The following is a 26,810-nucleotide window of genomic DNA, read 5'->3' on the forward strand; positions in this document are numbered from 1 at the left end:
TGTTTTAAAGTAAGTTTGCTCTACTGAATACTGGACACATTTCCAATACTAAAACAGGTAAACAGGATATGATACATTTTTGAAAGTACATGTTTGAGAGATAATAAATCCCAGGCTTGTAAAGATAAACAGGTCCAAGTCATTCAACTCTACGTAAATAGATGCACTGGGTGCAGGTGCTCAGGAGCTGGCAGAGGGGGCTGCAGGGGCGGCCTCTGTGAGGAGAGGCCGGGGCTGCCCCAGGCCGGACACAGCCGGTTCCAGCTGGCTTCAACCGACCCACCGCAGGGCACAGCTGAGCCCCTCAGACAAGGTGGTGGTGCCTTGGGGAGAATGTATTTAAGAAAGGGCAGAAAATGCTGCATGGCAGTGAGGAGTGAGGGGAAAAAAGTGTGATAAACAGCCTTGGTGCAGACAGCAAGGTGAGAGAGGGAGGGGAGGACGTGCCCCAAGTGCCAGAGCAGAGATTCTCTTGAAGACCATGGAGAAGACCATGGTGAAGCAGGTTGTCCTCCTGCAGAACATGAAAGACCACACCAGAGCAGATATCCACACTGCAGCCCAGAGAGGACCCCATGCTGGAGCAGTTGGACATGCCCTGAAGGAACTGCAACCTGTGGAGAGCCAAAGCAGGAGCAGATTTTCTCCTGAAGGAAACTGCAGCCCATGGAAGATCCTCACTGGAGCAGAGCAGAAGTGTGAGGAGGAAGGAGCAGCAGAAAGGAGCTGTTATGGACTGACCACAATGCCCATTCCCCATCCCTCCCCTCCACTGCTCAGGGAGAGGGAGGCAGACGCGTCAGAAGTGAAGGGGGGAAGTTAAACCCAGAAGAAAAAGAGGTGGGGAAAGATCCTTTAGTTTTTTCTTTGTTTCTCACCATCCACATCTATTTCACTTATTACAAATTGAAATAAGTAATAGGTAATAAGTCTGTTTTGCCCATGATGGCAATTGGTAAGTGATCTCCCTATCTGTATATTAACCCATGAGCTTTTTCAGCTTATTTAACCCCCATGCCCCCATCCTCTTGAGGAGGGGGAGTGAGAGAGTGGCTGGGTGGATGTCTGGCAGCTGGCCAAGGTCAACCAACCATGATAGGATCAGCAATGTTAGGTCTTTTCAATGTTGTACACATCACGCTCTCCTTGACTTTTTTAGCTGTAAAAATGTGTTCCAGAATTGTGTATCAATAAAAAGTATTTTTATTATATAACAATGCTATTACAAATCCTAGATTTTAATAATGATGCTGAATTCACCATAACTGTTCTGGTATAACTGTCTTTTTTGCCTACAATAATCACATAGACTGACATAAGCAGCTTTGTGATACAAACATATGTCTACCTCACATGAATGATTCTGCTTCAGCAAAATTTGGTGGAGATACTAATTCAGCCATGTATGTTCTTTGCTACTCTTTCCCCAAGCTTTTCCGTTTTACATTCTAATTAAAAACAACTATATAATGCCCTCTAAAGTATCTCTTTATATAACATACCTCCAGCTTTCTCTGGTATTTCTCACATTCCATTTGGCACTGTGAAAGATTCTTTGCTGTTTCTTGTTGCATGAGTTGAACATGTTCACTTTCAAAGGACTTTAACTTACTTTGGTGAAGAAGTTCAGCTACTTTGCTTTCTGTGCCAAGCTGCATTTGTCTATACCTGGAAAAAAAAAAAAAAAGTAGTTTTGATGATTCAAAAATAGACTACATTCTTGTTCTGTTCAGTAGAGGTATCAATTTCAGAAATTAATACAGTATTTCTAAGAGTTTATTAAGTATTAGTAAGGTTATCTATGTAACTATTGTAACCTGTATTTGAAACATCATTAGGAAAATTCAATACTATAATGACAACAAAACACAGTACATGGAAAACTCAGCCCATGACTTTTCTGAATATGTAGTTAATGCACGATCAAATGACAATGACCTTACAGTATACTTTAATTTTTTAAAATGTTTGATCAGTGTGAATCTCTTTCTTGGTACACATATGTATGCACTGAAGTCTTCTTGGGAGAGATACTAAGGAGATGTTGTCTCCTGTCTTCACCACCACATGTTACACACGATAGGGAGAAGTGGTGTTAGACATCAGTGATATCAGTGGTGCATCCCTGGGATATATCTTTGGGATATCATGGATATCAGCTACACTGCTTTTTCCCATACCCAAAGATATGAAGAAACATCAGACTACAATGGTGTATTAATTTCCACAGTCATTCAGAACCATGGGACCTTCTCAAAAAGCAGAAATGAAGTATATTTTTGAGAATATCACTATAAGGTAATTATAGGTGACAGATAAATAATATCCTGCTTAGAAGTGGACTTCATTCATTCTACTCATTTTACTTAACAAGCAGTCTCAAAAAAAGAGGGGTAAAAAAGTTTGCTGATAGAATACTAAGTTACTGGACTGTAGAAAACAAGTGTCATGTGAAGAAGAGTAGAAAAGTTTATGAATCTTAGCATTAAATAACATGAAATTCAAAGGATATATGCGAAGTAAATCACAGGTTGTAAAAATTATCCTAACCATATACATAAAATGATGAACTCCTATGTTTTCATTCACGAGTGAGATCTTGGGGTTATACTAGATAAATCCATGAAAACTTTGGCTCAATTTTAAATAATGGTCAAACCCAACATTTTGGGAATTACTGTGAAAGCAATAGAGAAAATACAGGAATCACCATGTCACTTTACAATTTCATGCTGTTGCCTGCACACTGAATGCTGACTACCATTCTAGTACCTCACCTTACAAGTGGTTAAGCATCAGAGAAGGGTAATAAAGATTACCTTTGACAACCAGCAACATCATGCACTTATACAGTTGCACTGTATGGAAGAAATTACTTAAGCAAGCTAGGACTCTACAACTTGGAAAAGAGAAGAAGACGGAAGAAATAAGAGAGGCCTTTAACATCATGAAAGGCATGGAGAATGAGCAAAGGAATCAACTGTATTTTCCAATAGATACATGAGAAGGCATCTGTAAAGCCAGCAGACACAGAATGAAAACAAATAGAAGTCGTTCTTCACACATGAAAGTTGTGAAATTCTTTACCATAAGATGCTATGGATGCTAAAAATTAACACTGACTCAAGAGTATGAAAAAAACTCAGTATCAAACAAACAGCAGAGAAATCTTGACAACTATTAAATGCAAGATGGTACTTTTGACATAGAAGTCATGTAACAACAAATTGTTAGAATGCCAGATAAACCTTTACTCTAACCCAGCGCGGTTGTTATGTTAGCTGTCATTTGTCAAATAGCAGTTGCAACACAATTCCATCTTTATTTAGCACCTGATCTTTAGGTGGGATTGAGGGTGTTTAACAAAAACAAGGGGATTACTTCAAATATTTTCCCTGAGGATTTCAGATGTAGGAATGTTTCTAAGGCACAAAGAGGAAGCAATTTTCACTGGAATTAACTTGAACAGAACAAACAGGTGTCATTATGATGCCTTTTACAATCACTCTGTAGACATCCATGTATGAGTAAACAGTCCAACGCATGAATGAGATTGTTCCCACACAGGCTGCGTGAGCAGAGGTTGGAAGTTCTGCCTACTGAGCTCATGAAAAGGTCATTCTTTTTAAAACAATTTTCTTTTTCAATAGTATGACAGTTCTCAGTTACTGCACTCAAACTGCTGAACGTCAATTATCTATCTGGTTATTGACTACTGCGGTCAGTTTTGCTTGAGGATGCTTTTCAAGTGCTGATACTTTAAGTATTTCATCACTGCTCCCTGACTGTATGTTCCTATTTTCATTTAACCACACAAAAATAGTTTCAGCACTCATATTTGCCACACTGTACATGATTGGCTGCAGACATGACACTAAATCTGTTCTGCTATGCACACTGTTTACAATCCTGACAAGACTGTTCCAAAATGCCTAAGTCTTCACAAAGATACATGTCATCCAGCCAACTGATGTGCAATGCAACAGACAAATGAAATTATCTACAAGTCATATTTATTGACTTTTAACAACAAATTCCTATCTTCTGCCTTTACACAAAATAAATGGCAATGCACTGCTGTGCACAGCTTCAGATCTTAGTCCGAGGTTCAATGTGCAGAGCTTACACACTGGAAACATGCACAAACATAGGTTACACATACTTCTCTGTACCTACTTTCTATACTTTCCAGAGAAGCCCATAGTTCTCCGACGATTTTGTACGTCTACTCAATCAGCTGGGTGCTTCCAGAGCATGCTTATCAACCCAATCATGAGCAGTAACTTCAGAAAAAAAAATTTTGTTTTGGAAATTTGAACTAGCTTCCACATGCATGATTTGTTTTGTACTGGTAAGGTAAAGTTTTCTTTTGACCTTACTACACTGGTGAGCTCACTACTAACTCCTCCACTGTAGCACCAGAGTTTCTTTGCATTATTTGCTTTTACTTGGCCAGATAGTATCTCTGGCTTCTTGGCTACTATTTTAGTACAAGTGTGCGTGCATGTGGGTACAGAGTCATGTAACAATGTCAAAATACATTCCTTTATCTGCCTAGATGGTCTCTAAGGGAAAACAGAAGAAACCAAAACCACCTTATGCTTTAATACTACTGTTATGGAAAAAAATAGTGGGTATGCAGGATTTTTCTCCATCAAGAAATTTTAGCAAACTTGATATAGTAAGAGGGCAGGGTTTTTTGCGTCACAGAAGAATGAGGGTTGGGAAAGGGAAATTACAGATTGAGCTAATGAAACAAATGGAGAAAAACCCACATGTAAGAATCATCTAGAATGAGGTCTCAACTTCATTATGTCTCTGGGCCACTCAGATGACTGGTCAATAATGCCTGAAGTTTGCTAAAGCAGAGTGACACAATGGTTATCAAAAAGGTTATTTCTAGAGTAAAGTAGAAGAGAGAATATTCAGAGAGGGACTTAAACTCTGGTTTGTAAGGATGGTTTTACGATTTTTCAGAGGAGTCTGTTTCTGCAAATGGTGGATAATGATATAATAACTTCTCAAAATCTGCATATAATGAGAGTAAATGGAAAGATTTCATGGTAAAACGTAGTCTGTATACTGAAAGCAAGTATGGCAGCCAACTGATTTTTGAATGGTGGAACTACAAAACACATCCAGCACAGCCTAATCTAATATTGATATTCAAAGATTTCTATCATATATGTGTGTAAAGTGAGATTCACTTAACATTTCCAACTTCTTATAAGCATCCTATAAGAACTGAGATAGCAACTCTAATCTGTTTTACCTAACAGAAATAGTTTCTTTTTTTACCATTGTCTATCCCATTGACAAAACCTGAGATGTACAACAGTACTTCTCAAAAGTGAAACTGAACAATGAAGTATAAGACAATAAAATCGTAAAATTAAGCATTCAAGAAGCAGCAAATCCTAGTATTAAGCTTGTTAATAGGAAAGAATGCTAAGCAAGTAAATACAAATAAGACATCTTCCAAAGGAAGTCCTACCAAAATTATACAAAGCACCAATCCTTTCTAATTTTGCAAATTTGATTATACCAGCCTAAAACTCTTTAGGATACATTTTAGACATTATTTTCAACTTTAAAAACGGAAAAAAACCCTGTAAGTTGTGAAATCATCCTGACTCCACAGATGGGTCAGTTCCAGTTCCGAGATCTTTAGAGTAATTAAAATATACTCTTCTGTTTATACAAATATCTGTGCTTTGGTTCAGTGCCAAATTTGCAGAGAAACCTAAATGCCACAGGTATTTCCACCTTAACCTGTCCTATTGCAAACGTCCCACTTCCAGCCCCGACATGTCCTCTAATGTTCCTGCCCTCCTCCCTCTCTGTCCCAGCGCCAGCCCAAATTTCTCCTGATTTTCAATTCTATTTTCATTCTTTCTACTTGGGGCATCTGTTTTTCTTCTCACCTGTTTTCCTAGCCTATTCAGCGTCCATTCTGATCTTATAGGCTTACTCTGCATCTGCTGGTTTTCTTTCTCTCTATTACTACATCACCCTCATAGTTAGGCATCCTTCATAAAATCCTACCCATACTTCTTTCAATATAAGGTTCAAATCCCAGCTTAACTTTCTCACCTTTCCCAACCAAGTCTGGATGTTAAGGCTTCCTCTCTCCCAAAGAATCAAAAGCTAAGTATAAAAGTACAGAACAGAATTTTCCTTACTCTTCATTGTGCCATTTGGGAGTCACAGAATGAGTAACAGCAGTCTAGATAGGCCTAAATTAAATTCAGTCATGTTACAGACTGCACACACGCTGTCATACATGTAGCAAAGTGTGAGACCCCAGCTCAAACACAGGCACTCAATGGATCTTGGTTTCACTTTTTGATCCTTGGTACTAAAAACTTGTTTCTGAGCAATCAAAAGCTTCCCATGAATTAAGTTCACACACTACCCGCTAAGTAACTGAAAATGTAGGAACTCCGATCCTTAGTTTCAAATGCTTTCATTGCTCAGCTTCTGAAGCACTGAACATAAGTCTGATGCATCATGTATCTGGCTGGTTTCATAAACTGAAAGACTGTTTTAATATTTACTAGAAAATGGTCAAGAAAGCTGTCATTCTTCATTTAAATATATATATTTTATGGAGATTGTTACACTAACTTTATAGGCATTTTCAGTCTTTTGTACCATTTATTGCTTCATTAATGTCTATCAAATACGTTAAATTATTTCTAACCTGGATTAAAATAACAATGCGCTTAGTAACAACAAATTTAAATACCTCCAACAAAAGAAGAAAGCAGCTCTGAGTATAATGATTAAACAGAAGATGAAGCATTCCATCTACAAATTGTTTAAACTGACAAATTTATTTGCTGAAATAGTTTTCACTTAAAATGTGTTTTCCTCAAATAACATGCTGAGAATTTTTTCAGCACACTATTCCTGTTTTAGACTGTTATTAAAAAAAAATCCAGAAGTGTATTCCTGTTTTAGATTGTTATTAAAAAAAAAATCCAGAAACATAGCTTAAATGCTAAAGGGTAAACATGACTTAACATGCAAGTTCTTGCCAGATGTTACATTTGCTTCGTATCAAGTAATTAAACATCCAGTACTTTTGTATTTGGTTTAGTAAAATCTGTTTGAGAGAAAAAGCTTAGAAGCTTTGTTTAAAGCTGCTTGCTTCAAAGGAGATTTTTGTGTTTTGCAGCATTCTAAGCATTTGTTATGTATTGGCCTCTGATCCTCATTCTGTCGAAACAACTTCCTTGGAGGCAACACTTCCACATACTATTTTGCAGTTCATAGGAAGCGTTAGTTCCAAACATCCAGATTCAGCAAGATAAACAGCTGTTTTACACTACCTGTAGTTTAAGGACACCTAAACCCAAAATTACCTATGCAATTAGTGGAGTTATTCAGTTTGTAGAACCCATGTATTTTTTCAACCCTATCTAGACTAATGCCCAGTGTACACCAGATTGCACACTTTTCTCTGCAGTGCCTCTTGAGAACATGTGTACTTCCCATGTATTTTTCTGCCTCATGCCAGAGAAAGAAACAGGTTAGCTGCTGCATAGATCTCACTAACCTGTAACACAACCAATAAAGAGCAAAGTTAAAGGTAGGGTTGTGGAATGTACATATAAAAGGCATATCCTGATGAATTACTATAAAGGTTGCTGATTATCTTGGTGTTTATTCCACTAAGACAGCTACAGCAACCTAATTACCACGATGAGTGTTCCATCTCTTCTAAGAATTGGAAGAATGAACATTATGAAAGATGAGTCTGCTTTAGATATATCTGCTAAATCATGCTGACTGGCAGGGACTGAAATCTGTCTGTTTCCTTGTCTCTGGACTAGGCAATTGTGCTTCCTTTTATTTGACTCTGACTCTGTGAAACTTAAGATTCACTTCTGCACTGAGACACAGTTTCAGCAGTAATGGTAGAGACTGCTTCAGCCTAGCCTAGCCTGTGCTTGAGAGTTATATTTCAGCCATAAGAATTTCATAAGCCTTCACTAGGGAGTTTTCTCTCAATCCTGGGGCTCTGATGGACATTGAATCAGTCTTCCACTTCCTGAAAGTGTGCGCTTACTTTTAGGCTACTGTAAAAGAGATGAGCAACTCCTGTCACGCTGTTTTTAAAAATGAAACAGGATGTGGTTGCTACTCTGTGTTAATACAATGGTGCTGATGCATGCTTAGTTTGCTCAGAGTCACTTGCCTAGACTGTAATTACTTTAAGTAATCGGCATCTTGATTGAGTTAACTCTTGTTATTTGATTCAATGAAACAAACAGAAAATGTATTCAAATAACCTAACTGAACTTTATTGGTATAGAGATATTAATAACAGTGTCCTTCACAAAAAGAAAGGATATGAAGAAACCAATAAACATATAATAAGGAATGGGATAGAATTCCACCGTTTCCTCCTCAAAAACTGGTTTTTAGATAGATAAATAGAGGAACAGAGTCACTCTCATAATTTTTCGAAGTCTAATGGTAGCTGCTTTTCTCTTTGCCTATACATCTTAGTCAAGGTGTATATCCTTGTGTTCATTCTCATTTATGTGTCTGGGGATGACTACTTCTAGATCTATGAAAAATTGTACAAACATGAAATATAGAAATCATCAGTATACACAGTTGGTCAGAGAATACCTATCAGATCAGATCAGATCAGATTTCAGGAGATGTAGGCACAGAGATATCTAGTTTGTGAATGGAAAAATGGAAATTATCGCCTCACAAGATCCCTTGAATAAAACTCAAAATAACCCCAAAGAAAGATAAAAGATTCCTCTTTGTCAAACAGGAAGGCTATTAAATGAGTTCTCTGAAGCTTAGTGAAAAGACAGAAAAGGAAAAAGCTTCATAGAATTCTCCTAAGTACAGGACAACAATCTAGAAGGGAAACATAGCCAAGCTAAAGGATACAGACAGCAGCAGCTCTACCTCAAGCCAAAAGCAGTCCGAAGCAGCTGAACAGTTCTATTGTTTCTGGCACAGAGTCGATACACTGCACAAAGCTATCTTTTGCATCTGTGTGCACTAGCACATAAAATGGCAAAAGTCTCCAATCTTGAAAGTATGAGAAACATGCTGAACTGAGGTGGAACACGCATCTGGACAAGCAGCAGAATAAGCATGATTAGATTCCTCATTGCCTAAACGACATTTTTGCTCAAACAGATAAATACTTCAATTTTTTAAAAAATTCACTTTGAAGTGACAGGTTGAAAAGGATCCCTGCTCTGCAATATGGTTTTGTATTTTAATCCAAAAGCAAAAAACCTGAAGCATATTTATTAAAACCTCATTATGTCTTTAGTCACATTTTCTGTGCACACTATTCTCTAATTTGATTTCCCATGGCATCCCAAACCATTAACTTTATTAAACCAGTATTTTTATTTAATGGTTTACTTCGGTCCTTGAAAAAACTGCCGTGTTAACAAAGCTGAATTTTGTACTAAACCAACAAAAAGGCAAGGAATAGTAGAGAGATTTATCCCCCAATAATGTATACTGATTGGTATAGAAAATAATTAATTCTAATTGTATCTGCGAGAGGTTTTGATATGAGAAATATATAACAGACCTGAATGAAGAAAATGCCAGCAACTTCCTTGCTACAAAACACTAAAGAAAAGCATCAACTTTTAATATTACTCTATACTAAATTTCAAATTTGTAACACACACTTAGAATTGCCTGGCTTTATATTTTTTTTCCTGCTGTTCATAATTATTTTTTTAAGCTGTCACACAATTTCAATAACAATTTAACAACTTCCCTTCTTAAACCAAGCATTAGCTTTTCCAGAAATATTATTACTTCATGAAAATATTTTTTAATAATAGTAGTATTTGTGTTTCTGGACTAGAATTGAAATAAATTGCTGTTGTAGCAGATGAAACATACCTGAACAGATTTGGGGGATATCAGAAGCTACAGAAATTGTTCATTACATTTTTATTATTGGACTGCAAACATTGTTCTTTATTGCTCAAGCAAACTAAGAAACAGGAATCAACTCTGGAACTGTTGCTTGAGCTGTTTTTTCTTCTTGGATAAAACGTACAAAAACGTATCCAAAACTCTCAACCTCCACTATTCACAAAGGTTATTTTTCATCAGATGTTCAGTTAAATCAATATAAATATTTTCAGGTCTGTCTTGTGATTCTGGATAGAGTGATTATTACTTGCTAGGCTAATTCAGTATTCAGGGAATCTTCAGAGTGCCAGTATGTGCATGTAATTTTATTTTACATGGCTCAAATACATTTTGATGTAGCATTACCTACGCTCTCAGCTCACAACTGGCCCTTAGCATATTTGCATACATTCCCTTCGTACAACGTTCTAGAGCCATAGTTTTTCAAGATAGTAGCTGAAACAAACTGGTAATTGGTAATTAAAGAAACTTGACATAAGTAAACATCCAAATTTATGTGAAAATCTTGAGGTAAACAATCAGCCAGTATTCCCAATATGCTGTAGGTCCTCTCCAGGGAACAGACTTTTTTCTTTTTCTTTCATTAGTCAATCCACACTAGTGCTGTCACTGTGAAAAAAGAATACTGCATCCAAATATGCATGTGCATGCCTAAGTATACACACAAAACCCAAACTGTGAAAGAAATCTTAAAACCCTTCTTGCTAAAGCTAGTAGATGATTTGACTATTTTTAAGATATTAACTCAAAAACTTTAAACCTTTGCAGATACTTAAAAGAAGCTACTGAAAACTTCTGATATCCACATACTGGTAAATCTAAACCATAAATGAACAAGAAGAAGGTTTACTGAAGGAACTAAACTCTCTGGATGTTCATGTTGACAAAGTTTGTTACCTTTTATATTAATTTACATTGTGAATCTCTAAATTGCATATACTTTTCTCTCCAATCCTTTCCCTTTGTTACTCTTTCTACAAACCAGGTTGCATAAGCAGTTTATTAAAATTAAACCCCAGAAAATTAAAATTGGATTGCAAAGATATTTTGAAAGAATATTATGGGTCATGCAGTGGGTATACAGATATGTTGCAGTCCTGTACACAAAATACTACTGAGCAAAAGGCAATTAACCATCTCATACAACTTCAATAAAACTTTTGCAGTCAACTCGGAGACTGAAAGAGTAACAAAGATAAGTCAGAATTATGAAATACAAGTCCCATTTTACAAATTAGAAACAGAAAAAAATTCCACACTGTTTAAGAAAAACTTAAATATGTATCAGCAATCTTATCCTCTACCTTCCAGGATAGCATTTATTGTCTGTTGTTGTATATGCTGCTGTTCCTCTGATTTAACAGAAAATTCATTGATAGTTTTAGATGTAAATATTTATTTAATAAAAGGTAATTACTGTATGATTTTTAATTCCATTAATGCAAAAAGGGAAAAAGTCAATGTGAAGTGACTGACATAGCAGCAGTTATATAAGTGACAACTGCAATACTGAAATATCTCTCTCCTTTTAACAAATAAAATCTAAAAAGCACTAAAACCAGACAGCTACAAACAGAAGAAAAATGTTTGGAATGCCATATACCTCCTTAAAATAGTCAGAAATGAACATACAAATATTTATGCTCTTAATTCCACACATGTAACTTGTATGTAGTTAATAATATTGAAACTAAAATTCTATCGTATACAGTGATGAAAAAAAGAAGCTTCTTGGATGATCAGCAAGGAAAAAATAAGAAAAGGAAATGTCATCACTGAAGCTTCCTAGAAAAGGACAGGGAAAGAAATTATAAAGTAGAGACACATCTTTTGAGATAGGGCTAACTGGGAGACCATCAGACAAAGTTCCTCTGGCATGTGAAAAAGAAGAGATACATATAACTATTGCATCAGCAGAGAAACTGCTCCCCCAGCCTCCATTTTCCCCACTGAACGTCTGGCAGCATAGGTCAGAAGGTTAGGGTTCAAACTGCCATAATTTAGCAAATGACTGGTATGTCCTTTATATCACACATAACAGGTTTGATTTCCTGATAAGCAGAGTTCAAAGTACAGGCATACCTTGTTACCTGTCAAGGATATGTTCCTAAAAGTGTTAGTTAGCAGTGATGGACAGCAAAGCAACTTTTCCCCTAAGAATTAATGTAATGGAGGTCCTTGGCATTTGCAATGGCTTAAGAATTAAAAATCTAAATACAAGAGGCCAGAATATTGCCGCATAGTTTTCCTTTTATTCCCCAGTAAAATTACCTCTTAAAAAGATCTCAGCAATGCAAATGCAAAACAGAATTACTGAATAATTCAGGTTGTAAGGGATTTCAGGGGGTGTCTAGTCCAACATCCTGCTCAGAGTACGGTCAGCTATGAAATCAACTGGGTTGCTCAAAGCTTGGGTCTCAAAAACTCCCAAGAATGGAGACTGCCCACAGTAATGCTTGGCTATAGTGAAAGAGTTTTTCCTTATACCAAGTCAGAATCTCCTGTTTCAACTGATGTTTTCTCATCCTCCTACCACACTCTGCTGTGAAGGGCCTGGCTCCACCTTCCTGGTGACCTCCTTGTAGGCACTGGGGGCACTACTACTAGGGGCCCCCGCAGCCAGACTGAACAAACCCTCTCCTCACCCTCCCCTCACAGGGCATTATGGACCACTCTGGTGGCTCTCCACTGGATTCACTCCAGTTTACCATTATATTATTTGTATTGGATATCTCCAAACTGGACATCCCTTGATGACTTCACTATTCCGCTAATACAGCCCAGGATGCTGTCAGGGTACACTGCTGGCTAATATTGAGCTTGCTGTTTACAAAAAAAATTTGTTCCCTTCAAAGACAAGAAGGATGATGTGTAGTCACACACAAAATAATCTGCATTTCCTTATTAGCATTTCAATGCTACATAAAAGCTATTAAAATATTAAAAATCATGTACCAAAGACCACTGTAACTGTACTTCCAGCAGTTGTTTTAAACTAAGTACGATACAGGAAAAATACATGGATTTCCATCTGTCTTTCAGAAGTCAAAGGAACTTCCATTAAGCTGCCTGCAGGCCATCAGGTATGCTTCACTGCAAGTGAGCAGCTCAGGGAAATTTTTGTAAGAAGAGCAAAGGATGGAAAGATGATAACAGTAACAGCTAGCAGAGATGGGTCTTGCATAATCAAAGGATACTAAAATGACTGACAGACAAGTAACAGGTAGGGGAGCATTACTGGATCTGTCTTCTTTTAAGTCTGAGTTATGTGGAATATCCTTTCCCATGCAGTGATAGTAACTGGAACCACATTAACATTACCATTAACGGGAAAACAAAGGAGACCGTGTGAAGACCTCTCTTCATTCATATGACTTTAAAAACAAGCTCATCAACTGCATTTCAATTTTAGAGACAACTATCAAATAATAAAATGTTGTATACTAGCTGGTTTGTTACAAGTCTTAAGATGTAGATATCTGTGTGTGTGTCATTATCCAGAAATGAAACATATATTTCTTCTAAAAAAATATTTTCCTGAACTGTACAAGTCCTTCAAATCGATCAGAGAATCTTTTGAAGATATTGTAAGAACAATAAGCACACTTAGACAACAGCATCGATAACATAAAAGACTATGGAAGATACTTTTACAGTCCAAAACAAAAGGAAGGAGCTAGTCACATTCTGCATACTCTTAAAAGCTTCAAGCGGAGTAATAAATGAATCCCAAACAGATACATCACCAAGCTGTTTATGACACTAATGAAACAATCTCATTTCTCTTAATTTCTAAGCACGAAAATGTCCAATGAATCAAAGTTTTCTATAAAGCAGCCTATCCCAATAAATTCTTCAGTTATCAAAGTATCCTATGTTACCTGCTGAAGCACATGAAAAATTAAAATACTTCAAAAATGCCATAACAACTTTGAAAAATAATCAGTTACCTTCAAGCTGTCTCCACTTTTGAGAATATTTGCTTTCACATACTCTTCTATATTTTTTCATCTGACAAGTTTAACAAAATTTTTAGACAGACACAACTTGGCCTTTAAACAGCTTTTCTACTTTTTCTACTACTAAAGTTATTAATTTGAGAAGAGTAGTATTGTGGGAAGCAGTTAATGAGAAAAAAAATCCAGGTTTGAAAAGAAAATTAAGTCAGTGTTCATTAATTATGGGGATACTAACAGGTTTTGCAATGAAAGTTTCAAGCATACCTTTTAAGAAGAGTCTTAGGTGCGATATAACCATTACCAGTCTCCTGAGAGACCACAGCAAAAAGCACTGAAATTTATTTATTTTACTGCATATAATTCTTGGACTAACCAAGTTTTCTATTTCTCTGCTTCCTCTAATTATGTCCATCTCTCTCTTCCCTTCCTTCATATCTTTGTATTAATCTTTGTATTTTCCTCCCATTTTTGCCATCTCTCTCACCATTTAAACAATTGTTTCTTCAGCTGAACTATCACAATCCCTGCAATAACCACATCTGAGAAATATAATTTTCCTCCTTCTTCTTGCAGGAGACTTGAACACAAGTGTTGGTTCTTTTGTGTCTTTTCTCCTAACAGGACTTGCAGACAAGACACTCCTGATGTCCAAACATTCCCTCTCCCAACTGAGTACCTGGAGACTATAACCTTTTCTTTTAATTTTTTAAATTGTAGCATATCAAAGTAGACATCTTTTTATTGTGGAATAGAATGAGAAAGCTCCTACTACTCTGTGTGTTCAGTGCTTGTGTTACTTCATCCCCATCATCAGACGTTCTTTCTGCTAGGAGCCCTAGAAGATGCCTACATCTATCATGACAATAACGAAGCAACTGAAGATGCAGTTCTTGTACCTGCTGAACAGCAGCTGGGAAGTTCTAACATAGCCATATTGTTAACATTAACTCCTTTGATAAAAGTAAAGGAATCCACTCACCGAAGAGTATGTTAAAACATGGCTTTCACACTTTGTATTCTTACAGTTTACAAGAAAGACTTGCATTGAATGGGGACTTAAATATAGAAAGAAAAAGTTAATTTCCCCTTTAAAATGTGAAGAATGAACCGCTGCACTTCAGTCTGACCATGCTAGTTACCAGTTTTGTGTGAATACTAAGGTCATGAGTGAAAAAGAGTCTAGTTACTACTGTACTTCAGTTAACCTTATTCTGTGTGATGTGCAATTCTTTTGCCTTCTTTATTACAAGAAGGTTTAAGTAGATGGAGGTGTTTAATATTTTTCCACAGTATTTTAAACTCTATTCCACTCAGAGCTCCATTCTCAGCATTCCATTCTTCCACTGTTAAAGTCTGAACCAGGTTGGAACCAGACTCTAAACTTATTCTAAAACCACTTAACAGGCTAATAGTTCAACTTGCCTTAATTTAAAATGGAGTCAGCCTTTCAGAAAATAAGAAAATCTGCTTCCTGTGATCTGTTCTTGAAGATGCAGTGTTTACAGGTACATGACACTGAAGCACGGTTGTCTTAGCAATATACTAATGGGGCACACAGTCTAATACTTTGACTGCTGTTATGTAAATGGGGTGGAGTTTGGCCCATATTTTCACTTCTTCCCAATCTCAGAATTCCTAAATCAAGAATCTGATGGACTCAGCCACACACACATTAACAAATACTTCCTCATATCAGGCTACCCAATGCCTGTGATGAGTAGGAAAACTCTGCTTCTGACAATCTAGAAGTACTCCTGATAGGGGAGGGATCTGAAGTTCACATGACAAATCTGAACCAACTTTAAAGCAAAATTTTCAAGAATACTAGCAGTCTCCTCAACTTCTCTGTAGAAAGTTGTCTTATAAGAACTTTATTAGTTATATTTTCATTAGCAGAATCCCTGCTGTTACAGGCTATTGGGGATTTACTGTACAGATGATTCTGGTCAGCAAAAGCAACATAAGAAAAACAGCAGCTTTCCGGGCTAGGAAATAAAAACAACCTTCTCAAATTCATTCCTGATTTCTCCAAATTTGAAGAGAAAGGTTTACACTTCTTGTTGCTAAGATAAGATGATCAATCGTGTGTTACTTCCAAGTTCTTTAAAAATAGCTCTTAAATCATCACTACTCACTTTAATTATCTTTTAACTGAGAACATGCAATCCTATTTACTGTGTTCAACACTCCTGTCAGTTGATGAACCAATTTCATTTGATCAGTTATTCCTAAGTGAGGAGATCTCATTTTGACTTTTGTTAATAAATTACATGAAAATAGTGTCACCCCATCATTATTCATATAAGAATACTGAACTTACAGAGGACTTCATGAATATTTTTCCCTATTCTTAAGTTTCAGGGATATGGAAGTGTAAACTGTCCTTCAGGGTAAAGCTTAAGCCTTACATCAGCAGATTACTGGAATGAAGTCCTTAGATGAGGTAAAAGGTCTCTGTCATGGGAGTGAAGGTCTTAGGAAGTAAAGATCAAAAACACTTTTACTCAAAACAGGACCTCCATCCAGGTTTCCTGTTTTTGTCAAGAAGTTCACAGAGTCTTTTGGAAGAGACTCTTTCTGGAATTTTTAACAACAGTTTTTTTTTGGTCAGTGTTTTGGACCTTGGACAAAATGTCCATTTTCCCTCTTTAAAGCAGAGTAAGCAAAAAACATGAGTGTCAAATTTGAGAAAGTTACCTTCAACGAGAAAGCTACCAGTGACGCTGACACCCCTGAAAAAGGGAAGAAAAAGCAGAAATCACAGTATAGTTCTGGACCTCATGCTCTGTATCCTCAGCTTCGTGTTGAAAGGGACTAAGTATGAGAATGCAGGACTGATGATTATAGGTGACGTGAACGCATACTCATAAGCAAAGGAAACTGTTCTTAGACTTCAGTGTATGAATGCACATATGTGACGACAAATACCTAAGGGTATCAGTATTTCATTAAAATGTTGTTACTTCTGAATGAATTGCAATTCTTTTGGCCACAGTGGATTTTCAAAAAGAGGTCTGGGTTTTCAATAATGAAGAGCATTTTCCAAGACTCCAGTCAATACACAAGCTAAGAGAACAATAAATTAATCTTCACTTAGGTTTGTGCTGAAACTCATAACAGTATATGAGCAGACTAGTATAAAGATAGATCAGATACATTCAAAGCCACAATGAACCATGTATACATAGTTTTAGATATAGCCAAAAGTAACCACAAAGATCAGCTTGTTTGACCCACATAAAACACAGGACTTTCCTGAATTAATTTTTGTTTGAATTAAAATATGCCAGTAAGAGTAAAGAACATCTACTTTGAGAGAAACAGTATTTTAGATATGTGTCTAATTCTAAACAGGGATTATTTTGAAGTGGCCTGTGGCTTAAACTGATTGAACAATTTTCTTTGAACTTTCAAGGGAAATTCTCCCCTTCAGAGTAATAAAAAATATCAAGCTAATTAAACTCTGCCTGTAACACCAACACTGGGAAGATAGATAATATTTAGCATTTTATCCCATCTTAAAATTGCTTCCTAAAATAGAATTGTTCTTTATGAATCTCTGTTCCCTAGCCACAGAATGTGACACAATTCAACAGAACTTGCTTGTTTATATAAAATATGATCTTGTTTTAAAGCCAAATGAATTATTGGTTATTTGTCACCTAACACCACACACAATATTATAAATTAATCAAAGAATAAAACTTGCTACAACTGCAGAATCATATCTTTTTCACCCATTACAGATGTTTTGATTTTTTTTTTTTTTGTCAGTGACAAGAAATACCTTTCCCAAGTTTCCTTGCTGGACTGTAAAGAATTACTTGTAGGTTTGCAAAGTTAATGACTTTGACAGATTTGAGAAGTTATTACTTCTATGCCATCTGTATGGTCTTTAAAAAAAAAAATCCAAACAACTATTTTTCTTGTTTAGGTAAAGCCATACACTTTTTCAGTACAGTAGGAACCAAAATTGTCATCACTTAAGTGCAACAGTGCATGCCAGGATTTTTGGTACATTAAATGCTACACTGTTGAGTCTGTGCCATTATCACTCTTGTGTTTCTACAGCAGTGCCTATTATACTAGACACACACGATGTTATGTACTTCAGTACTTCTGTCTTATTGATACTTTTCCTTTACTTTCCAAATTTCCCTGTAATCTATTATCTTATATTTTTCCTAAAAATGACAGCCACTCCCATGTGAATTATTCTCTATAGCACACGGAATGAATTTAAAGACTCTAGCTGATCATGTCAACATTAAAATAGGCTAAATATGTTGCTTTGGCACAGTAATGTCAACTCCAGGCCACAAAAGTTTGGATCATGTACAGACAACTCCCCTCTTCACCATTCCTTGATATGCTATCATTTACACATACTCTACAACATGAAAACACAAACAATAAAAAAACTCTTGCAAATATATTTACTTAAAATGAGGAATACAATAAATTAGGCACATTTGGAATTAATAAAAGCTAGAACTATTTATTTCATTCAGATATTGCAGATTTACTAATTGGAACATAATCCTTGACAGCTTGTACAACAAACATCTACACCTCAAGTACCTTTAACACCAGTCTAGATTAAGGCATCTTAAATTCATTATTTCTACTTTGACCCAAGTTAACTACTGTTTGAGTGTTTTCCTAAAACACTACATTTCTCAGCTGTAACAGCATCTGTCATTCTTGGCTTGGAAGCAAGCTCTTGTATGAATGTGAGCAATCTTTTTTTGCTTCTTTAGAAATGCAGGGTATGTTCAACAACTGTAGTATGGATTTATAGGAATCTAAAGCATGTGTTTAAAGTAATTCAGTGCATCTCCCAGTTCATGATCAAATACGGCATGCAATATGATTAATAAAATAAACAGCATACTGCAGTATTCAGTACTCATATTAAAGACAGAAAATAGATTCATAAACTTTGCAGAGAGGAAAGTAATTGAAATATACACTAGAAGCAGATTTATAACTTGCATATTCATTTATTTTTATGGGTTTAATAAAGAAAAGTCTATAGCTATTGCAAATATTTTTGTCAGATTTGATACTTTAAATTACAACAACAAAAGTAACAATACTCAGTGCTCTGGTACTATTCTTCTATGAACTACAGTTTCCACAGCTCTAATGCCCTGTACAATTTCCATTCCACATTTCTCACTGACTTCAAATTAGTTTATGCAGCTTCAAATAAAAGAAATGCATAAGTTGGGACTGTTAAGAAGCGTACCAAATAGCAAAATAGATCTCAAAAAAAAACAAAAAAAGAAAAAAAAAGACCATTTGACATTGAAGTGACTCAAGAAGAGAAGAGAAACCTTTCTACAGTAATACTCAATATATGTTTTCTTCACTCTCTGTGATTGAGACACCATGCTGCCATTTTTTGTCACTGAGTTTCAATAGTAAAATTGTTTGTGTGTTTTTTTGGATCATATTAAAAAAAAAAAATCTTGTTCTCGGGGCCTTCTCAAAGTAGTATTACTTATATAAGTATTATTAGTTCTCAAAGTATTATCATTATTAGCAAGTAATAAAGATGAAATTTCTCAAATTGTAATGTGAAAAAAATGAAAAAACAGCAAAAGGAAGAGGTCTTGAGCACAATTCAGTTGGCAGGGCTAGAACTCAGCTTTTTGTAAAGATCTAGAAAACCATTTATATGCATCAGTATCATATCAGCAAAACTATTCTCCTTTCATTTGGTACAATCCCACTTCAGTTACCTTCTAAAATTTTTTTTCCTTATTTTAGGATATTCTCCTTCATTATATCCCTCCACAGATACACAAACAATTTTTATTTTGGAAAATATATAATGGTTCTAATTTTCAAACACGTTTAGTTTAGTATTTCAGAAGATTCTTTTTAAATAGTTTGTTTACTATTTTAGCATTAATGTGGCAGTTACAGAAAATTACTCCTTTCTAACCATATTTAAAGATCATTGAATTCATGTGAAATGTGCACACATGCAAGTTCAACAGAGAATCTTTTTTAGTGATTGTACATTTACATATATAAATTTATGTGACTTTGTCATTTCATAGGAATGTACTAGCACACCAATAAATGCTCTAGGAGTCTGTAATATGAATCATACATTATAATTTGTACTGCTGGCATCTTGGCATCAATTTGATTACACAAAGATTAATTTTGTAGGGTGGTAAGTGAAGTAGGAAGGCCAAGGCAAGTAAGTACAAAAACTGTTGCAACTGCAAACATTATGGAAAAAAGTAAGTACTAGTATCATATGAGAGAACTTAAGAATTTAATAAGTGATGCTTAAACATGTCTAATCATTTCACAGATGAGCTATAATGCATAGGTAAAACATTGAAGTGTAGAAGGCAAGTGACAGGTAAGCCTATTGTTTGAACTGTAACATAATTTATACTACTGACTTCCTAAAACCCAGAATGCATTAAAAAGGCATTTCTACAAATCACACATTTTCTGTTTAATAGAACAGAGAAGGATGGTCCATCTGACTAGTTATTAGCAAAACAAATGTGATGAAAATCTATATATTTCTAAGAGACAAAAAAGTATTCAATTTCATAACAATTAAATATGGTAGCTGCTAAATAGTATGGTACTGAAGGGTTAAAACTTATGCAGGTAGAAAAATGATAGAGAAACTGGTGTAATTTATGATTTTTCATAACCAGAAAACACAGAAAAAAATGCATTGACAGGTTTGTATGAACTCTTAAGTGATAAATACAAGGAAACAACTTACAAGCATTCGCACTTTTCAAAAACGTTATTTTTTCCCCAAAAATTCAGTAATGCAAGTTCACATTGATTAGTATCATACACCCCAGCTAAAATTGTAATTTTTGAAACCTATGTAATTTCTTTTTTTCAGCAATTCAATTTCATATTCTATTGACACATTACTGAATAGCTGAAGATTTGAAAAAAGAATAAAAATATAGATTAAAAACATGTTCAGGAATTGTTGCTTAGGCATTCATATCACATATCAGTCTAGAGAACGCTGTAGAAAAGGAAGATGGGATAGGAAAATAGAAATAAAACCTACTCACAGCCAATCTTCTCTTATCTCATTAACATAAGATTGTATTTCACATCAACTGAATTTTGCTAAATCAAATTCTAAAATACTTCAGATGCTGCCTTTATGAAAGCGCTGTAGGGGTTAAGTTTGTAGAGATTCCTTGACATTCATGTGACATTATCTTTTATTGTACCATCATATTACTACTTGTATCTTCTACATTAGACTCCATTGTTTGCTTAGATGATATAGTTCATTACTACATCAGCTGTGTACATTTAAGACCACTAAGGTGCAAAGAGAACAGACAGAACCAGGCTTTTTTCAGTGGTGTTCAGTGACAGGACCAGAGGCAACAGGCACAAACTGAAACACACGAGGTTGCATCTGAACATTAGGAACTTCTTTTTTTACTGTGAAGGTAACTGAGCACTGGTTGCCCAGAGAGGCTGTGGAGTCTTCATCCTTGGAAATACTGAAAACCCATCTGGACATGGACCTTGGCAACTGGCTCTAGGCAGCCCTGCTTGAGTGGGGCGATTGGACCAGATGACCTCCAGAGGTCCTTTTCAACTTCAGTCATACTGTGACTTTTTAAATCTAAGTTTAGAAAGGGTTAGGCAGCTACCTGTAAGTTAGGTCCCCAGTGTGACTGATAGAAATCTAGTCACTGCAAGAGAACCCTTTGCAGCCCTGAAGCAGCAGCCTGTATTTGGTCTGCTGAATGGCTATCCAAATCCCACTGATTGTACTTAGTAAGTTTCCGCTTACTATAATGGCATCTTAGATGTTTGCAACTCCTTTGTAGTACCCATGCTGACTTACATTAGGTGAGTTGTATCTCATGTTGAGTACTTGGAGCAAAAAGACTGCACATCTTGCGGGGTGATACACTTCTCTGATATGCTGGAGAGTGTGATTCACATTAGTAGCATAATCACAAAACCAAATTAGAAAACTTAAGGTGGTGGCTCTTTTCATCCAGACACTTAGAAGACAGAACAGATTGAGGAAAAGGATCTAGATTCATTACATGATATTACATGATATCAGGATAACTAAAATGCTAATGTGATCCAGCTATGCAAAAGACATAATCCTAGGAATCACTAAGGTACATCTATTGGAAATAATGGTATCATATGAGATAGAGCAGGAAATTATCTGAAACATCGTTCAGAATTCCAGTTATCTGTCGAAAGAAGGTCAAGATGAAAAGAAATGGTACTCGTATGTTCAAGAGAACAAGGAATCTATCCCATGAGAAGTCAAATAAGCTACAATCTAGGAAAATAAAGTCTGACTAAGATTTTAAGAGGGCAAAACAACAGATATTTAAGGACTAATGTTAGCATCAGAACTCCTTGTTACAAACCATGTAAAAGTAATCTTAGAACAGAAATTAAAACTCCATCTGAACATGACAACTAGAATAGCTTCCACTAGGAATAGTAGAGATCAGAGTTTAATTAATAAAAAGATGGTTACATACAGTGAGAAAAGAATCAATGATCCAAAAGGCTGACCCTCAAAATTATGTTTATAAATCTTATGGGTAACTACTTTATTGCCAATATCTGCATTTGTAGGTTTGTTCAGTGGTTTTTTTAATAATGGAAAGAGAAATGCAAAAAGGCACTTAACATAGCTAAAAGAAAGTCTAAAACTTTGCTTTTTGTAATTGCATTTTTATAATTTTTTGATGATTTGTATGATCAGCTTTCACAAAAAAATCCCCCAAATTTGTTTATTTTTCCTCTTCTGTGGCATTTTGCTTAACTCATGCATTATGTATAACAACACTTGTTGCCCATAATTCTGGGCAAATTGACATAACTTCCAGGTAACACCAAAACCTGTTTAAATAATTAGGGAGACTGAGAGGGAAAGAACTAAGGTCTTGAACTTCCTGGGCGAGTGCTCAAAGCACATTACAAAAAAGGCAAGCTAAGCCATTACCTCGTCTTCTAACAGTTCTCTGGAGTGAACTCAATGCTTTTGAATGAGTTAGCCATGATATAATAAAAACAGGCCCTTCAGGGACTTGAACAGAGTTCAAGCACCTCCCTACCCATATCAAAATAAGCACTTAGCTTTCCAAACCAGGAGACTTCCGAGCATGCACAGGGTCCTCTACCTAGATTTGCTCCAACTTGGAATGCAGAATGATTTTAAGTACCTCTGAGGTTAGGTGGTGCTTAAGAACAGGAGGTATTAGTAAGACTTCAGTGGAATCTAGTCAAGGAAAATCTGCCTCCAGATATCACTATGACAACCTGTTGGAAAGCAATTAGCATGTACAAAACCTGTACTTTTCAACCATATATTACACTTTAAGTACAGTTATTGCATATTTTGTTTAATGGTGCCATCACATTAAGACCCCAAGAGCTTACATGCATTTTGTATTACAGAAACAGTCTGGTGTATTACCCAATTTTTGTCTGTCCTCTCTCGCCTTCTCTCTAAAAATACAAATGCAATCTTCCTCTTCATTTGGGTGTGGTAACTCTTCTAAGAGTTACTGTAAGATAGCTAAAGTTGAAAATTTTGAAGCAGCATAGTATCCTCCTACCTTCTGTAGTTTCATTAACCAGGTCTAATCCTTTATATAATCACAACTCTAGACCTACATAATCTCAATGAACTTCTGTCAATCAAAATTTTTCTAATCAGGGAAGACAGCACAGTCCATTTAAAAAAAAAAGGCAAACCAAAAGCTGAATATAAAGTATATCATACTTCATAATGAAAACATCCATTTTATGACCAGCAATTGACAAATGCTTAAAGGCTTAAAGATGCTGCATTGGAAGAGGACTCAGTAAGAATGATGGTAAAGAATAAAAGCTCCAAAAAACAGGAATATGTGAAAAGAGTCTATGCTGAACTCATTTAACTCTGAAAAGACAGGCAGAACTTGCCTCACCTAGCTTCAGATGTTTACAATGTGGCTATCTACATCTGAGCCTGTCGTGTAGACTCCCTTTATAAGTCAATGGAAAGAAACAAGAACCTTATATGCACGATTTCACCCTGGCACAGGCACTTAACGATGCCAGCCACAGTAAGAGCTGTACTGAAATCCATGTTTCATTTACTTATTTTTCTCTGAAATTAATATTGAACTCACCCAAAGTCTAATAGTAAAAAAAAAAATTAAAAAAAAGGTTAAAAAAATGCTTCAAAAAGGTAAAAAAAATTCTGAAACAATGATACAAATGAAACTGAGATCTCTGAAGATGGATGTCCAAGGGCCTTCAATGTTAAAACTGGAAGGAGATGTTCACCTTGTACTGAACAAAAAGCATATGAAATAAGTTACCATCAATAAGATTTACAGTTTCTACCTCTGCAAGTAAGTATACAGAAGTAACTGGATGGGCAAAATGGAAGACATGGACTCTGCCACCATCCCCAACACATTGCCTTCCACTCATCCAATTCCTTCATGCAACTGTTTTGTCTTTGCTGGGCTTAGACCACTCTTCCAAAGAGAAAGACGGGAAAACAGCACTATGTATTCTACGATCAGATGAATCCCACTCAGTGAAGTTTCATGACTGCTATCTCTTCTGTTTTCTCTCTTTCTTATTAACATTATGCCTTTGCTATCCCTCACCTTTATTACCTTTCCTCTTTTGCCTATCATCAATTTTCTGCAAGTTTCACAACAACTTAGACATAATGGAAGGATTTGCATGCATTTGTATTTGTCTGACAAAATAATTAAAGACTCTCAATCCCCCAAACTAACTTCTCCCCCTCTTTTTTTTTGATTTCTCCTTGATGAAAAGTTAATATATCTAAGACCAATTTGGGGGAGGCAGGGAGGAGAACGGTTTTGAAATATGTTTCCTTTGTATGTTATACCACACAACTAAGGGAAAAGGAATTCCAGGAAATCTTTAAATGAAAGACTTCATAATACAAGTTTTAAATGTTTTCCCCATCTTCTTCCGAGTCTAATAAAAAGCTAAAGAAATTTTTAAAGGTAGTAACTACACTAAGAATTTACTGATAACATGGTGTTGCATTGTGGACAACATACAGATGGTTAAAGTTGGAACAGAAAATAATCATAGATTTACAAAGGTATCCCTACCATGCATATTAAACTGACAAGACAAATGCTGCCAACTATTGGAAAAAATTTAGGGTGGTATTCAAATCCAGACTGCAGAAATGTGAGTGTGTCTAAGCATAGGTATCAACATGTGAGCAAAGTATCTAAGGTCCCAGTATAATAAATGTTCCAGATAGCAGAAAGTCAGGACAAGGAAGTTAAAATAAAAAATATTCTTTAAGCAATGGATAAATGAACAGAAACTTTCTCACAAATAAAACACTGGTGATTTTGAGTTGGGTTTTTTCTTGTTTGTGTTTTTGGGTTTTTTTGTTGTTGTTTTTGGTGGGTTTTGGTTTGGTGGTGGTTTTTTTTTTTTTGGTTGGTTGGTTGGTTTGGTTTTGGTTTTGTTTTTTTTTTAATAAAACCTAAGTACACCTGGTCTGCCTCCCCCATTTTCCTTCCCCTTCACCACCATTACTCATAAGTCCCTTTTAATCATACAAACTACTTAGCCTTGAGTTCTTTTCTAATATTTGAACTGTCAAGGTAACATATTAGGAAACAGACTGAAACATGGAATGGCATATCCTTAAAGCAAAAGGCATAACCCTAAACAATATCATATTAAACCAGAGATGGGACTATATCTATTTTGAAAAAGTTGAAAAATTGTAAAATAAAGTAGCATGAAATCTTGCAAAATTCAGTTCATATACCTAAAGACAGCTATCACTTGCCTGGCTAAAATACTCCATTTACAACACTTTGCCTGTAAACCTTGAGGCTTTTTCATAAAAGTGTTCTCCCTGTTTTACAGGATGGTTAAACCAAATCATGCTAAAGGTATATAAAAAACACCAAAATAAAAATAAGACCTCTGCAAATGCTTTTAGGTTTATCACAAAGGACAATTCTGCATTCTGAAAGGTCTATTCAGAATCGTTATGTTAGTAAAATATTATTTGGAAGCAGTTTCTAAAACTGGATCTAACATTCATTTACATGTATCTGCCAAGTTTTCAAAATGTTTTAGAAGCTAAACTAAAACATGTTGAAAATGACTCATTGTGGTACCAGAATATGTACTGTAGGAAATAAGAACTCATTTACAAGTGGGAGAAATACACTCACACTTCATCTGTGGGAATTCACTAGACTTCCCTTCCAGTAAACATTATATTTTAAAATAATCATGGAAAATATGTTTCTTTTAACTGAAGTTTATGAAAAGATTTAGACAGCTGGCATAACAAAAGAGACTTAAAGATAAATGTAAAAACTATCTTTAAAAATAATTCAAACACAATTCTGCCAAAAGATATCAATTTAGCAATAAAAAAAGGTTGCAATTATTTTTGCTTACTCTAATGGATAAACTAAAACTGTTTAATACAGTTGTTCTATATAAACAGATAACCATTTGAGACAAAGGACAGAGGAAGATTTGGTTATTTTACAAAGTAAGAAAACGCAGGGGGCAGGGGGAGAGAGCCCTGGCAGGCCAACAGATTACCATAACGTAGCTTTTTTCTAACTTGCAGCTTGTCAACTATTTTCTGTTCATCTGCACACTTTAATAATGCAAGTACCTTGCAGCAAATGCACTGCTTTAAAAAGTTTTTTCTTTCTTTGAAGAGAGGCATTCATCTGGCACCAAGTAAAGAAGCCTGAAATGTACCCCATTTATCTATGCGTATAGAATACTTTGAAAAAAAGTCCAAAACTTTGACACAACACAAATTAGACCCAGATTTCACAACTTGTGACTGGGAACACAGTGTCATAAGGGACA

The 26,810-nt window shown here is 35.6% G+C and overlaps 1 protein-coding gene across 2 annotated transcripts in view; it reads right to left on the reverse strand.

The window, feature by feature from the left end:
• The window catches only part of PIBF1 (progesterone immunomodulatory binding factor 1), a 120,669-nt gene that overhangs the window by 49,130 nt on the left and 44,729 nt on the right, over window positions 1-26,810 (reverse strand). For both annotated transcript variants that reach the window (XM_074815532.1, XM_074815533.1), the window contains exon 11: window positions 1,503-1,668. In XM_074815532.1, the coding sequence (XP_074671633.1) occupies window positions 1,503-1,668 (166 nt within the window). The remainder of the gene's footprint in view (window positions 1-1,502; window positions 1,669-26,810) is intronic.

The sequence above is a fragment of the Strix aluco genome, chromosome 2 (assembly GCF_031877795.1).
Source record: "Strix aluco isolate bStrAlu1 chromosome 2, bStrAlu1.hap1, whole genome shotgun sequence".
NCBI classification, from domain to species: domain Eukaryota; kingdom Metazoa; phylum Chordata; class Aves; order Strigiformes; family Strigidae; genus Strix; species Strix aluco.